Source organism: Nicotiana tomentosiformis, chromosome 9 (genome assembly GCF_000390325.3).
Source record: "Nicotiana tomentosiformis chromosome 9, ASM39032v3, whole genome shotgun sequence".
NCBI lineage: Eukaryota > Viridiplantae > Streptophyta > Magnoliopsida > Solanales > Solanaceae > Nicotiana > Nicotiana tomentosiformis.
Window position 1 is genome coordinate 16,237,194 of NC_090820.1, and position 13,828 is coordinate 16,251,021.

The 13,828-nt window shown below is 35.1% G+C and overlaps 1 protein-coding gene across 1 annotated transcript; it reads left to right on the forward strand.

Moving 5' to 3' along the window:
* The first annotated feature begins 391 nt into the window (after nt 1-391).
* Nucleotides 392-842, forward strand: LOC104090746 (uncharacterized). The gene is made up of 2 exons (XM_070184495.1): nt 392-397; nt 546-842. The coding sequence occupies exons 1-2, from the start codon at nt 392-394 to the stop codon at nt 840-842; spliced, it is 303 nt and encodes a 100-aa protein (XP_070040596.1).
* Nucleotides 843-13,828: the final 12,986 nt, after the last annotated feature.

A 13,828-nucleotide genomic window follows, 5' to 3' on the forward strand; every position in this document is an offset into this window, starting at 1 on the left:
CAAACCCTTCAAAAACCGAACCAATCATCCCCGTAGTTCATAAAATAGTAAAATCACATATGAAGAGTTTTATTTAGGGGAACGAGAATCTAAAAATCAAAATGATCGGTTGGTTCGTTACATCGACACACGTGTTAAAGCTTACATATATGATATTGGCTATCACAGATGGTCTCGGATACATGCTACGGTGAACAGAACATAGACGATGATATCAAAATGCGGTAACCAAATATGCAAGAGAGCTGCCCATAGTAGAACTGTTAGAGTACATGAGGACTCTTCTTGAACGTTGGACTAATGAAAAGTTATTGAATGCAAAGGGTTCGTTCACACACCTTGGGAACAATACAACAAAGAGTTGGAGGACAACAAGACATTATCGTAGAAGATGAGAGTAAGATATAGCCAATAACATCAGATCATTGATTCCATACATACTAAATATATACTGTTAATTGATAGAAATATTATTGTATAATTGTAGTTATTTTGTTTTCTATCTGTTGCTGACAACTTGTTGTGTGTTTGTAATAAAATTGTAGGTAAGGGCATCAGCTGATTACATCCATACTGTGATATATGGTGTGAAGCACTTCATTGGACAATTCCAGCTTGATGAACTTCCTTGTGAACATGCTTTGGCATCTTTGAGGCATAGGAATGAGTCTTATGAAAACTATTATTCTTCTTATTACACGAGGGAGAGCCTTATGCATACTTATGAAATACCAGTAGACCCGCTGCCTGACAAAAGCAAATGGAATGTGCCACAACATATAGCTGAAGAAGTTGTAAAGCCACCTACAGGGAAAAGGCAGCCAGTGAGACCTCAAAAATAAAGATACAAATCATATGATGAAGTAAATGCAAAAAAAGTACAAGGTTTCATGTGGCAACTGCGGACTAGAAGGGCATAACAAAAGATCTTGTAGGAATGCTCCCAAAAGAAAATAAAAATTGATACAGTTTAAAGTTTTTTTTTCACTGAGTACTGTTCATGATAATCTGTCTTTTAAGACATATGAAGTTGTATTTGTTTTGTTCTGGAGAATTGTAGTTATGGTGTAATTATATTGCTAATTTGAATAAAGATTGTCTCCTATAATAAATATTTGCTAAACAGATTTCAACTCTTAATACAATTGGTTTGTAGTTGTTTTGTTCAAATACTAGGTTTATTTATTACTTTCAGCCTTTCCTAACAACACTGCTAAATTGAATAGATTATGTATTTTTGTATAGTAATTGTAGACATAATTGTAGTTATGATGTAAAGAAATTATATAGTACCAATATCGAGATCAAGTACTAACAACTTTCAACAAAAACAAAGCCACAAATGTTTTCTATTCTATGTAGTAAAATTCTGGATAAAATAACAAAATAAAAGGTAAAACAACTGCAGCACAAATATGCTACAAATAAATTGCAGTTGACTCCTTCTTAATAAACAATTTGTCTTCAACTTTACTACAATCTAGCTACATCTAAATACTTTAACTATAATCTTTCTACTGAAAATGGAAACTAATTCTGCTTTTTCCGGATTTGTATTCTCTCGTTCACAGCTGGTGCACCTTTTCTTCTTGCTAATCTTCCCGTCACCTCACTTTCACTAATTGCACCAAGCTCTTGCTTTTTTCTACCATAATCCCAAATGAGCGCTTCATAGTGTCGACAATGTTAATCAATATCAGAAAGGTCTTCCTTTGAAATCGATAGCTCTCCAATGCTGACATATTCTTCAAATGCTTCCACGTATACACCACATTCACTGCAAAAATAATAGGAAAAAAGATTTAGCATTCAATGTAAAAAAATAATTGGTTAAATAGATAGAAGGAAAGCAACACATATAGTGATCCTACTTTTTGCTGGGGCATCTCACCGACAAACCACTGAATGTCAAGAGGGTTAGTAATACCCTTTTCAATGTATGCTTTTGTGTTCTTGTAGTTAATGTCTGGACGCTTGCCATAGAAGTCGGTGCATGACAAGTAGAGGGGGATCATAGTAGAAAACTTGTCGACAACAGATTCAATAAGTTTGTAATTTCGTGAAGAGACCATAGAATCATAAACATATAGAACCCTATCGGTGATGTCAAACACAACCAATAACCAATAAAATTTCTTCACAATATTTATGGGCATAATCACAAAATCAACTTTGTCCCATGCAACATTTTCAAGTAATCGGTACCCGAATATGTATTCTTCTACGACGTCCTGGGGTTTTACAATAATAAGCTTCTTATCGGCAGGAGCATTAATGTACCTCTCATAAATCTGTTCAATTCTAGTCTTGAATATACAGACAGTGGTTGTAAACCATATTTTGTTTTCAGGACCATACTTTCTTCTCTTCCTCAAATAGTATAAAATAACATCAATGTGGTGCAAAAAAATAGATTTCATTATTTCTCAATGCTTCATACACCTTAAATACAATTTTCAAACAAAAAATCTACATATTTATAAAATAACAGAATACTATAGCTAATCATTAAATTCTTCCAGGGTATGTGTGTACCGTGTTGTTGAGTACTTGCCCGGGATGTGCCAAAGTATAAAACTAGTCCTTTTTATCAAATTTCTCCACTCCAAGATCAAACCACGGGTTGAGCTGGTTATGTTTTAAAGTATAAGTCGCCTTCCTCTTATTTAAAGTCATAACAAGTACAATTATTATATAGTTTCAGTTTGAAATCCATAAATTGTATGCCCTCAATAATATGAAAATATTGTATAATCTAACCTATTTGAAACCTTGTCGGTACCTAAATATAACCACTTATTGAATTCTTCCAACAAGTCAGGATCAACATCGTCACCAATAACCCCAGTAAATAGATTCTCGATGTTGAAAATTGGAGGTCCAACAGAAGTGCTTCCCCCAGAACTGAAATAAGAGAGAAAGGGAGATCTGGCATGCTTTCCAGGAACCGTTGTTCTTCCCTGATGCACAAGGGTTGTTTCATCTTCATTTACCACTCCGAACTTAACAATCTGTGAGAAGTTCTCTAGAAGCTCAAAATTATCAAGTGTTACTGCCCTTTTCCCAGACCCGGAGTCATTGTCCGAATCATCTACATTGATGTAGTCGGCTGGTTCACCTATAAAATTTAAAACAAAAGAACAACATTGTATGTTGGTTGCATTAGTCTTTTTGGGAAAACTGAAACTTATATGAAAGTTGTTACTTTTTTCCTACAATTATATTGTAACATATAATACTAGTGAAATCTTCATTGCAATCATCTCCTTGTTGTATAACATTTGCTTGTTGAATGGGAGATTGCAAATGCATAGTCTCCTTCTCCTCATTTAAATGCTCTCATTGTATGCCAAGTTTTACATCCTGTTTTGGAGAGTCCACATGCATTGTTTCCTTCTCTGTTACAATAAATGTGTATAATTTAATAAAATTGTAGATCATTTGTAATAAACAGAAATAACACTGTAGATAAATTGTAGTTAATTTGTTTAAATGTTGTCATGTAGCTCAGATGTAATATGTATTGTGAAATATGTAGATAAAATGTACTAAATCATACCTGCGATTTCTTCCTCCAATTCCCCTTAAAATTGGGAAGATAAGTCAACACCTACATGAAAATTCTTCTCATTTTGAATGTCAGACATGTGCCCTGTATCTAAGAGAATCAATTGGAAATATAATGTAGATTATTTGCTGATAATTTAGGCTATATGTAGATATAATATAGATATAATGTAAATATAATGTAGATTATTTGTCATCGAATTGTGTTAAAATTGTTAAAATACTTGTTTTACTGCTGTTGGCCAACACTGGTTTAGCACTACTGCCCGAATTTTGTTGTTTGCTCTTTTCTTTGTAATGCTCATCATTTTTCGTAGAACTACTAGTAAACTGTATTGGGAATTTGTTAGGCTATGTACTTGATGAATGCTATTATAAACATAAATATGGTAAAAATTGTTGTCCAAAATGAATATATTTCGAATAAAACCTTAGCATCAATGTTCATATCCTGTTGACTTTTTATTGCCTGTAACATAGACTTAATGGAATCATTGAGTAGCAGTCGAATGCTACCTAGTTCTTGAAAAACCTAAAGAACAAAAAATTGTTATAATATATCTGAGAATTAGAGGCTTACACACACACACACACACACACACACACACATACACATATAAAAGAAGACTAAAAATAAAGAATTAGATATACCTCTTTCTTGAAGGTTCGAAGGTCTGAACCGACCTATGTATTAAACTAGAAAGAGTTAAAGAAATAATTTTCATAACATAAATTAAAGAAACCAGCTAGGATTATCTTAAGAGGTTACTTTATCAACATCTTTTCTTATTTTCTTTTAATTGTTTCACAATATCTTTCTTGTCATCTATTCTTATTGCCTACTTATGTCCATATGGAAATGGAGCATCTGTCGGATGCTCGGCCTTTGTTTCAGCTTCTTCAAGGATGTATTCAACTTTATCTGGCAAAGTCATTCTTGAAAACTCTTCTGGGGCTTCAAGCATATTGGTGAACTGAGTGAAACAAATGTGAGGGACCTAGTCATAATATGTATAAAATGTGTAGATAATTTGTATTAAATTTTCTATCAAGAAGTGAAAAACATTTACCTTGATCCATGATGGTTTGATCATTCTATCTTCCAATACAAATATCCATATCTTGTCCTTACTAGCTGTCCAGTTAAGTATGCGGGGGACCGAATTACCAACCCTTGTAGCTATATTAGTGTTGACTGTAGAGCAACACTTATACAACCATATTTTCATAGCGAGTGCAAAACCTCGAATGATATAAAAATGCATAGAAGGGTTGAGCTTGTGCCTAACGGATTGAAGCAATTATGTATAAGCTTTGATACCCCATGCGAAATTCGCATACTACCCCGAGTCCACCAAGTAGAACCTAAAATGGTCTATCAAACCATTATCTTTCTCTGAAGGATAGAGGAAGAATTCTATCAGATAGAGAATACACAGCTTGAGTGCATCATCATCATTCACCCAACTACGACTGGTTACAATTTGTTTCAAGTATGACTTCTCAACTTTTTCCTTGTTCGAAAAATAACTCCTCATTATTTTACTATCATACTTAGTTGTGTAACCAAAGTACGTCACTTATGTAAAACATTTAAGGCTAGTGATAAGGGCAAACTCTCTCAACCTAAAGTTCAGCCTCTCACCCTTTATTTCTACTTTAAAAAATCAGAACCGGATGTATTCAATTCATACTTTATGAGGAGGTGAATTGCCTGATTTTGGATACATATTTTAGGCAGGGAAAGAAAATTCCCAAAACATATCTTTTTAAACAACTTTAACCCATTTTCAGACAATAACACCTTGATTTGGCCAGGAACAACAGGGTCGGATAATGTCTGGAACCTAGTGATGCCATAATCAATATCATATGGTACAAAAAATATTCGATTCTACACCAAAAGAAACAATAAGTTAATAAAACTTGTTTGAAGACCAAAAAACAAAATAAATACATTTCTACTATAATTTAGCTACAATGAGAAAAATATTAATACATTTCATACAAGTAAGTTACAAAATTAGTAAACATATATAACAACTGACTACATTGAAGCTACAAATTATGTTTAGAGCAAGAAGTTAAAAAGTAACAACAAGGCATAATATATACAATCTCTTAACAAAAAATGAAACTAACATCTACAAATAAAGCAACTAATAACCAATAAAACCAACTAAATCAAGTAGTACATCCCTGAAATGACCCGGCCGGTCGTTTTGAATATTACAGTCCCGTTCTCCCATTTACTGCTTATCCTATGTCAAATTATAATTATGTGACTTGTCGGGGAGGTTTCAGAATAAATTAGAACACTTAGTTCCAAGAATTAAAGCTTAAGCGGAAATAATTGACTGGATGTTGATTTATGTGAAAACGACCCCGGAATAGAGTTTTGATGATTCTAATATGGTAATTTTTGACTTAGGAGTATGTACGAAAAATTATTTAGAAGCCCGTAGTTAAATTAGGCTTGAAATGGCAAAAACAGGAAGTTTAAATTTGGAAGTTTAACAAGAGAGTTGACTTTTAGATATCAAGGGTCGGAATCTAGTTCTAAAATTTTTCATAGATCCATTATGTCATTTATGACTTGTGTGCAAAATTTGAGGTCAATCGGACTTGATTCGATAGGTTTCGGCATCGAATGTAGAAGTTGAAATTTGTTAGTTTTCATTAGGCTTGAATTGTGGTGCGATTCATAGTTTTAGCATTGTTTGATGTGATTTGAGGCCTTGACTAAGTTCGTATCATATTTTAGGACTTGTTGGTATATTTGGTTAGGGTCCCGGGGGCCTCGGGTATGTTTTGGGTATTATCAGATCATTTTGGGCAACTTTGGATGCTGGTTTTCTGATGTCTGGTATTGTTCTTCGCATTCGCGAGGAGCCTCTCGCGTTCACAAAGAAGGATTTGGCTCCTGGAATTTTTTTCTTCGCGTTCGTGAAGAGACTCTCGCGTTCGTGAAGAAGGAATTCCTGCTGTCCGTCACCCAACTTCGGAAGCTTATATCTTGCAATTGATAAAGAATTTCGAGATAATCCAAAAATGAAAGTTGTAGACCTTTGTGTCTAGTTTCGAAAAAGCAAACTGTTTGGTATTTGGAGTTGTGTAAAAACATTTATGGTAGATACACTACAAGCTGTCTGGGAAGAGTTTGGAAATCGCGAAGAAGAAATTTCTGCTGCACAGGGCTGACTTTGGAAGCTTATATATCGAAATCTATAAAGAGTTGGGATATGAGCAAAACATAAAAGTTGTAGAACGTGATTTCTAGTTTTCAAAAAGGGAAATCATTTGTCATTTGGAGTTTTTAGCATTCTTAACTCGTGGTTGAATGGGCGTTCATATTTTGTAAGTTTTGTCAGGTTCTGAGACGTGGGCTCCACTGGCGATCTTTAAATGGAATTTCGGATTTTGTTGGAAAATTATTATTTTCATATGGAACTAATTCCTATAATTTATATTGACTGAATCGAATAAATTATGACTAGATTCGAGGCTTTCGGAGGCCGATTCGTGAGGCAAGGGCATATTGGAATAAAGAATTACACGGTTTGAGGTAAGTAATATTTCTAAACTTGGAGCTGAGAGTATGAACCCTAAATATATGTGTTATGTGATTTGTTTGGAGGTGGCGCACTTGCTAGGTGACTGGCGTGTGGGTGTGCAACGTAGAATGTGACTTAATTGATTCCGTGAAATTGTGTAGTCAAATAATCTTGGCATTTTACATGTACTTTCATGTGTTAGAGAAATTGAGCTGAGAATCATGTTAAAAATCATGCTGAGGCTATATGCCGGTATTATTGAGACCCACAGAGGTCATGTTGCTGTTGAATTATTTGTTTAAATTGTAATTTTGTACTCAGTCATCTACATTCATTGCATATCATATCTCAGTCTTTTTTGTTATTTATTGATATATCTTAGTCTCTTTTGTTATTTATTAATATATCATATCATCATTTTGGGCTAGTTTCATGGCATTGTGAGCCCGGGAGACTGGAGAGATTGATGACTGAGTGAGGCCGAGGGCCTGATTGTGAGGATAATTATAGGATCGGGCTGCACGCCGCAGCATGACATATTGGCTTTATATACTTTATTATTATATGGATCGGGCTGCACGCCGCATCAGGCCTTATAAGCTTTATTATTATGGGATCGGGTTGCACGCCATAGCTGGCCAGATTGGCTTATTATAGCGCTTGGGTCGAAGGACCCCCTCCACAGTGAGCGCATATGGCATTATATTTGGGATGAATTTCCCAGGGCATGGAGTTACCTTATTTATTTATGTTTGGGATAAACTTCCCAGGGCATGGAGTTGCCTTATTTATTTACTTATTTATTTTTGGGATGGAGTTCCTTGGGCTGGATTGGCCCTGTACATTACGGAGTGACTGAATGTCAGTTATTATGTATATATATTTGAGATGGATCTTCCATGGACTTGATTGGCCATATATAGTACTGTGTGCATGTGTGCAAGTTGTCATTTATATTTGGGCTAGATCTGCCTTGTATAGTGCCGAGTGACTGAGTGTGCTGAATATTGAGCGTGATGAGTGAAAATGCGAGATAGTGAGATTGAGTGCTTTGAGAGTGTTAGTACATGAGTTCATCACTCTGCTGCATTACATTAGACATGTATACTTGATATGTAGGCATAGAGAAATATCTTTCCTCATGCCATCTGATAATGAAATTTCTTATCTGTCGTTAAATATTTTGACAAAAACCACAGATTTAAGACTTACTCATAATTTTGGTGATTTTCGGCAAAGGATTTGAGTTTTACTGTTATACTTGAAAAGAAAATGTTTATTTTCCGTAAATGTATACGAGCTGAGCATTCTATTATTGAGTTATTGCTTGTACTGCTATAAATTGTATTGTTATGAGATGTTATTAGTTATTGGAGTGGACTCTGACCTTGGTACAAACTCGTCACTACTTTCAACCTAAGGTTAGGTTTGTTACTTATTGAGTACATGAGGTCGGTTCTACTCATACTATACTTCTGCACCTTACGTGCAAAATTTGGATGCTGATGTTGCTGTGTATGGCGGGAGCTGACATTGGAGATGTACATGCGTTCCGGTCATAACCACCTCTTGATCTTGGTAGCTTTAGATTTAAAAATCTGTTCATGTATTTTCAAACAGATGATGTATTTTATTTCACACCAGCTTGTAAATTTTGAATCTTAGAAGCTCATGATTTGTACTACCAGTCCTTGGGGTGTGTACTAGAGTCACTAATATATTAATTGAATCATATTGTTGTTATTTGGCTTACCTAGCGGGTGAGGTTAGGTGCCATCATAGCTAGTTGAATTTTGGGTCGTGACAATCCCCTAACCACATGATTTCGAATAATAGGCTATAAATATTCGATTCTGCACCAAAAGAAAAAGTAAGTTAATAAAACTTATTTGAAGACCAAAAAACAAAATAAATACAATTCTACTACAATTTAGCTACAGTCAGAAAGACATTAATACATTACATACAAGTAAGTTACAAAATTAGTAAACATATATAACAACTGACTACATTGAAGCTACAAATGCGCTTATAAAATTATGTTTAGAGAAAGAAATTAGAAAGTAACAATTAGACATAATATATACAATTTCTTTAAAGAATATGAAACTAACATCTACAAAATAGAGCAAATAATAACCAATAAAATAAACTAAATCATGTAGTACATTTTCTAACAAAATATTTTTGAATAATATACAAAAAATCTTCAATTTCTAGGGAAATATAGAAAAGTTGATAACCAACAACAAATATACACAATTTAGACAAAATTTCTACAAATACAAAAAAATAAAAAATATGTATAGTCATGAGAATGAGAACAAGTTTTGTAACTTAAAAAAATCCAAAATTGTAACTACAAAAGTTTTACCTTCTCCAATGACTGTTGGGGTATAGTTTTAGGTTATTTTTGAACCTTCTTCTTTTTTGAAGGTTTGACAGTAGGAGAAACTTTGATTTTTTTTGCAGGTTTCAGGATAACTTCTTTTTCGACGAAATCATCATCACGAAGAATTTCTTTGCCCTTCCGCTTTATTGATTTAGCAGATGTCGAAGCTTCACCAACATCCATGTCATGCTTGAGTTTTGTTCGAGCTTCTGCCCTAGTTTCACGAGGGGAAAGATTGGACTTTATCTCTGGTTTTGCATGTGCCGATTTCACTACTTTTTTGGGTGAATCATGCGAGAAAATACCCAAATTAAAAGTAGGGATATCACCAACATTAGCTTTTTAGGGTTATTCTTCGGAACTCCTTTCTTCTTCATTGTAATGGAAGGAAAAATGTAAGCTGCTACTATTTTCGTAGGATTTAGAGCGAGAATTCAGAAAGATTGAGAGAGATTATAAAAGATTTTTGAAGAAAAATAGAAAAGATCATTAATGGAGGGAGAGAGTACAGAATCGTGAGGGTGGGGGGTTATGAGGAGAGAAACATGAGGGAGTGGAATATGTACGTCAGAGAGAACTATATGTCTTGGGGCTTTCAAAGGCCTTCAAAGAAAGAAAGAACTGAATTCAAACTTTCTATTATATCTCGGATCCAGCTGTTATAGGAGTTAATTGATTCTCATTAAATTCCTAAAATATATATAATTGGTAAATTGTATATGCCTATGTAATTAAATTGAAACTTGAGTAGGGAGGGTAATAAAGTTTCAAATAGTGTATAGGAAGGTAAAAATCCCTTTTCTTTTTCCTTTTAAAATTCTATTACTAGAAAGTTACATTGTGTTGCTGTGTAATATTTTTTATTTTATGTATATATATTATATGTTGAATCTCTTTGATCTTTTCGTATTTTTAATTTTTTAAATTTTGATACTCCTTAATAAAAGTCATGACTTCGTCACTGTATGGAGTCAGGAAAGGGGAATGGAAGTGTATTAGGAATCAACGCCTATGCCAAAGCGGTAACTTCTAATCGAGGTGGTACGATATGGTGGTGGTGCTTGAAATGTAGCTCGTGACAAATGTTCATTTGTCACGACTCTTGCGTATCGCGTTGGTTATGTTGTGTATATCTCTTCACGCTCGTCTATTGGATGTGCTTGAACGTGATTCATGAATTCTTGATAGCCGCGAACGATTTGATGACATATAGGACACTGAAGCAATTCAAGGTGATGAGTCATTATTCAAAAGGAAAAAAATTAAAGGTATGAAGTCAAGCAAAACTTAAAAGTTCTTCTAAAGAAGGTCGAGATGATCACTTACATGGTTTATTCAGAACGAGAAGAATACTAAATTATACACACAAATTTTAGTGAATTTATCTAAGAATTTATAAGCGAGCACACCGCTTATCTTCACTTATAGATTCTACTCCTGATGTTATGGTAAGTCCATTAAAGTAAATAATACTGTTGTTTACGCTCTACAAATTATCAAAACTTGAAAGTAACTTGATAGTTTTCCTTTTTACACATTTTATTTTCCTTTTATTCTATTTATATTCAGTAACGCGTTATATTAGACACACTCTGTTATCTTTCTATAAACATCTCGAGAAAAATCTTTTTTTCTTTTGTATTTATTTCGTGGGATAGAGGAGATGTTGCCCATTTAGGATGGTTAAGTGTAAAGGATAGTTTATTGTACCAAAGTTACATTATAACGATAAATAATATTTTTAATGAATTAATAGAAATGATATTAATGTATTACTTTATATTATTTGTTATTTGTATTGTGTAATATGTTCAAGTCAATGCAGAAAATTGAATTTAGAATTAAGATTATCATAATAGTTTTCATGTAAATACTTATGGTAAATCCTTCATCTTCTTTCCGTAAGAGAGATATTCTAGATTAAGGCAAGATTACTCACTATTTAATTTGAAACAATATACCAAACTTTGCTTAAGAAATAGAATTTATTGTAAATTCAAGAAGACCATCTGACCTCGCCTAGAATTTTCCAAATTTTCTTGTTTTAAAGGGTAAAAGCCCACACCCTAAAAAAACTAGGCAATTTTCTTCTTTCAAGTCAAATAATTTGAAAATAATAATTTTCAAGCGGACTCTAATTTGTAAGTCCTTTGGACCTCTTACGTTCACGTTATTGGAAGCACCTGTTAGTGCTTGATGTAACGACCCGATCGGTCATTTTGAGTGTATTAGTCCCGATCCCCTATTTACTATTTTCCCCGTATATGTTTATGCTTATGTGACTTGCCGGGAGGTCTTATTTTTGATTTCAGAGTATTTTGGGACACTTAGTCCCTAAAACAGAAGCTTAAATCTTAAGATTTTGACCGTAGTCGGAATTGTATGAAGACGACTCCGGAATGGAGTTGCGTTAGCTCCATTGGGTGATTTTGGACTTAGGACGGACTATGAATTTGAGGTCTGTAGCTAATTTAGGCTTGAAATGGCGAAAGTCGAATTTTTGAAAAGTTTGATCGGGGGGTTGACTTTTTGATATCGGGGTCAGATTTCGATTACGGAAGTTGGAGTCGGTCCGTAATGTTGAATATGACTTATGAGCAAATTTTGAGGTCAATCGGACGTGGTTTGATAGATTTCAGCGTCGTTTGTGGAATTTGAAAGTTTAGAAGTTTGTTAGGCTTGAATCAGGGTGTAATTCGTATTTTTGTTGTTGTTCGACGTATTTTGAGGGGCTCGACTAAATTCGTATAGTGATTTTGGACCTATTGGTATATTTGGTTGAGGTCTCGGAGGCCTCGGGTGTGTTTTAGATGCTTAACGGATCGAAATTTGGACTTGTGCAATTGTTGAGTTTCTGGTGTTATGGTATTTCGCACCTGCGAGTGGGGAACTGCAGGTGCGGACACGCACATGCGTCAGGCCAAGCACAGAAGCGGGGGTTGAGGAGATGGTTAGGGGTCACAGGTGTGAGGGGATTTCCGTATTTGCGAACCCGCATATGCGCTTGAAGTTCTGCAGATGCGGAGAGTGAGCTGGAGGGGTGAATGCAGAAGCGGACCATTGTCCGTAGGTGCGCACACGCAGGTGAGGCCCCTTCATCGCAGATGCGGACACAGACCTTTAAGTCATTTCTGCACCTGCGAGGGAAATTCCGCAGGTGCGGCGTCGCAGCTGAGACAACGTGTCTGCAGATGCGGAAGAATTGGGCAGAAAATGGGATTTCGAGGATTTGATTTTCATTTTGATTTTGGGACTTTGAGAGCTCTGTGTGAGGCGATGTTTTGAGGTTTCTTCAAGAAGATTGTTGGGGTAAGTGATTCTAACTCGGATTGGACTATATTTCATGAATATATTACTATTTTCATCATCTAATTAAGGATTTGAGTTGTAAATTTGGGGGACAATGGAAGAAACTTAATAGGCTAAAATTTTGAGTTTTGGAAGGTAATTTGAGGTTGGATTCTAGAAATTCTTGTATGATTGGACTCTTGAGTGGATGGGTGTTCATATTGTATGACTTTTGTCAGATTTCGAGACGTGGGCCCGGGGGCCGATTTGAGCCTAGTTTGGATTTTGGCTTATAGTTTCGTATTTTTCTTGTGGAATTGATTCTTTTAGCCTATGTTAATTATATCGTACTGCTTGTGGCTAGATTCGGGGCATTTGGAGATTGATTCGAGGGGCAAAGGCATTGTGGAGTAGGATTTTTGCGCGGTTTGAGGTAAGTAACAGTTTTAAATCTGATCCTGAGGGTATGAAACCTAGGATTTTTGGTATGATGTGACTATTTTGGAGGTGACACACATGCTATGTGACGGGCATATGGGCGTGCACCGTGAGACTGTAAAGTTAAATAACCTATTATTAATTACCTGTTCTCTTTGTGTTATAGAAATTTGACTGCAAATCATGTTAGAAATTATGCTTAGGCTATGTGATGGTACTGTTGGGACCCGTAAAGGTCGCGTACTTATTGAAGTATTTGCTAATTGTTGTCTTGTACTCAGTCATGATTTTACTTGCGTATCATATCTCAGTCTCTTCTTGATTCTTTTTGATACACTATGTTATTTTTGTTTGGGCTGATTTTTATGATTTCTGAGAGCCCGAGAGACTAGAGAGGTTGGTGACTGAGTTAGGGTCTAAGTACCGAGCTGTGATCTATATGCGTATATATGGATCGGGTTGCACGCCGCAATGAGCCTTAGGGCTGTATGTATGGATCAGGTTGTACGTCGCAACGAGCCTCAGGGCTGTATATATATATGGATCAGGTTGCACGCCGCAATGAGCCTAATGGCTATTTATATGGGAT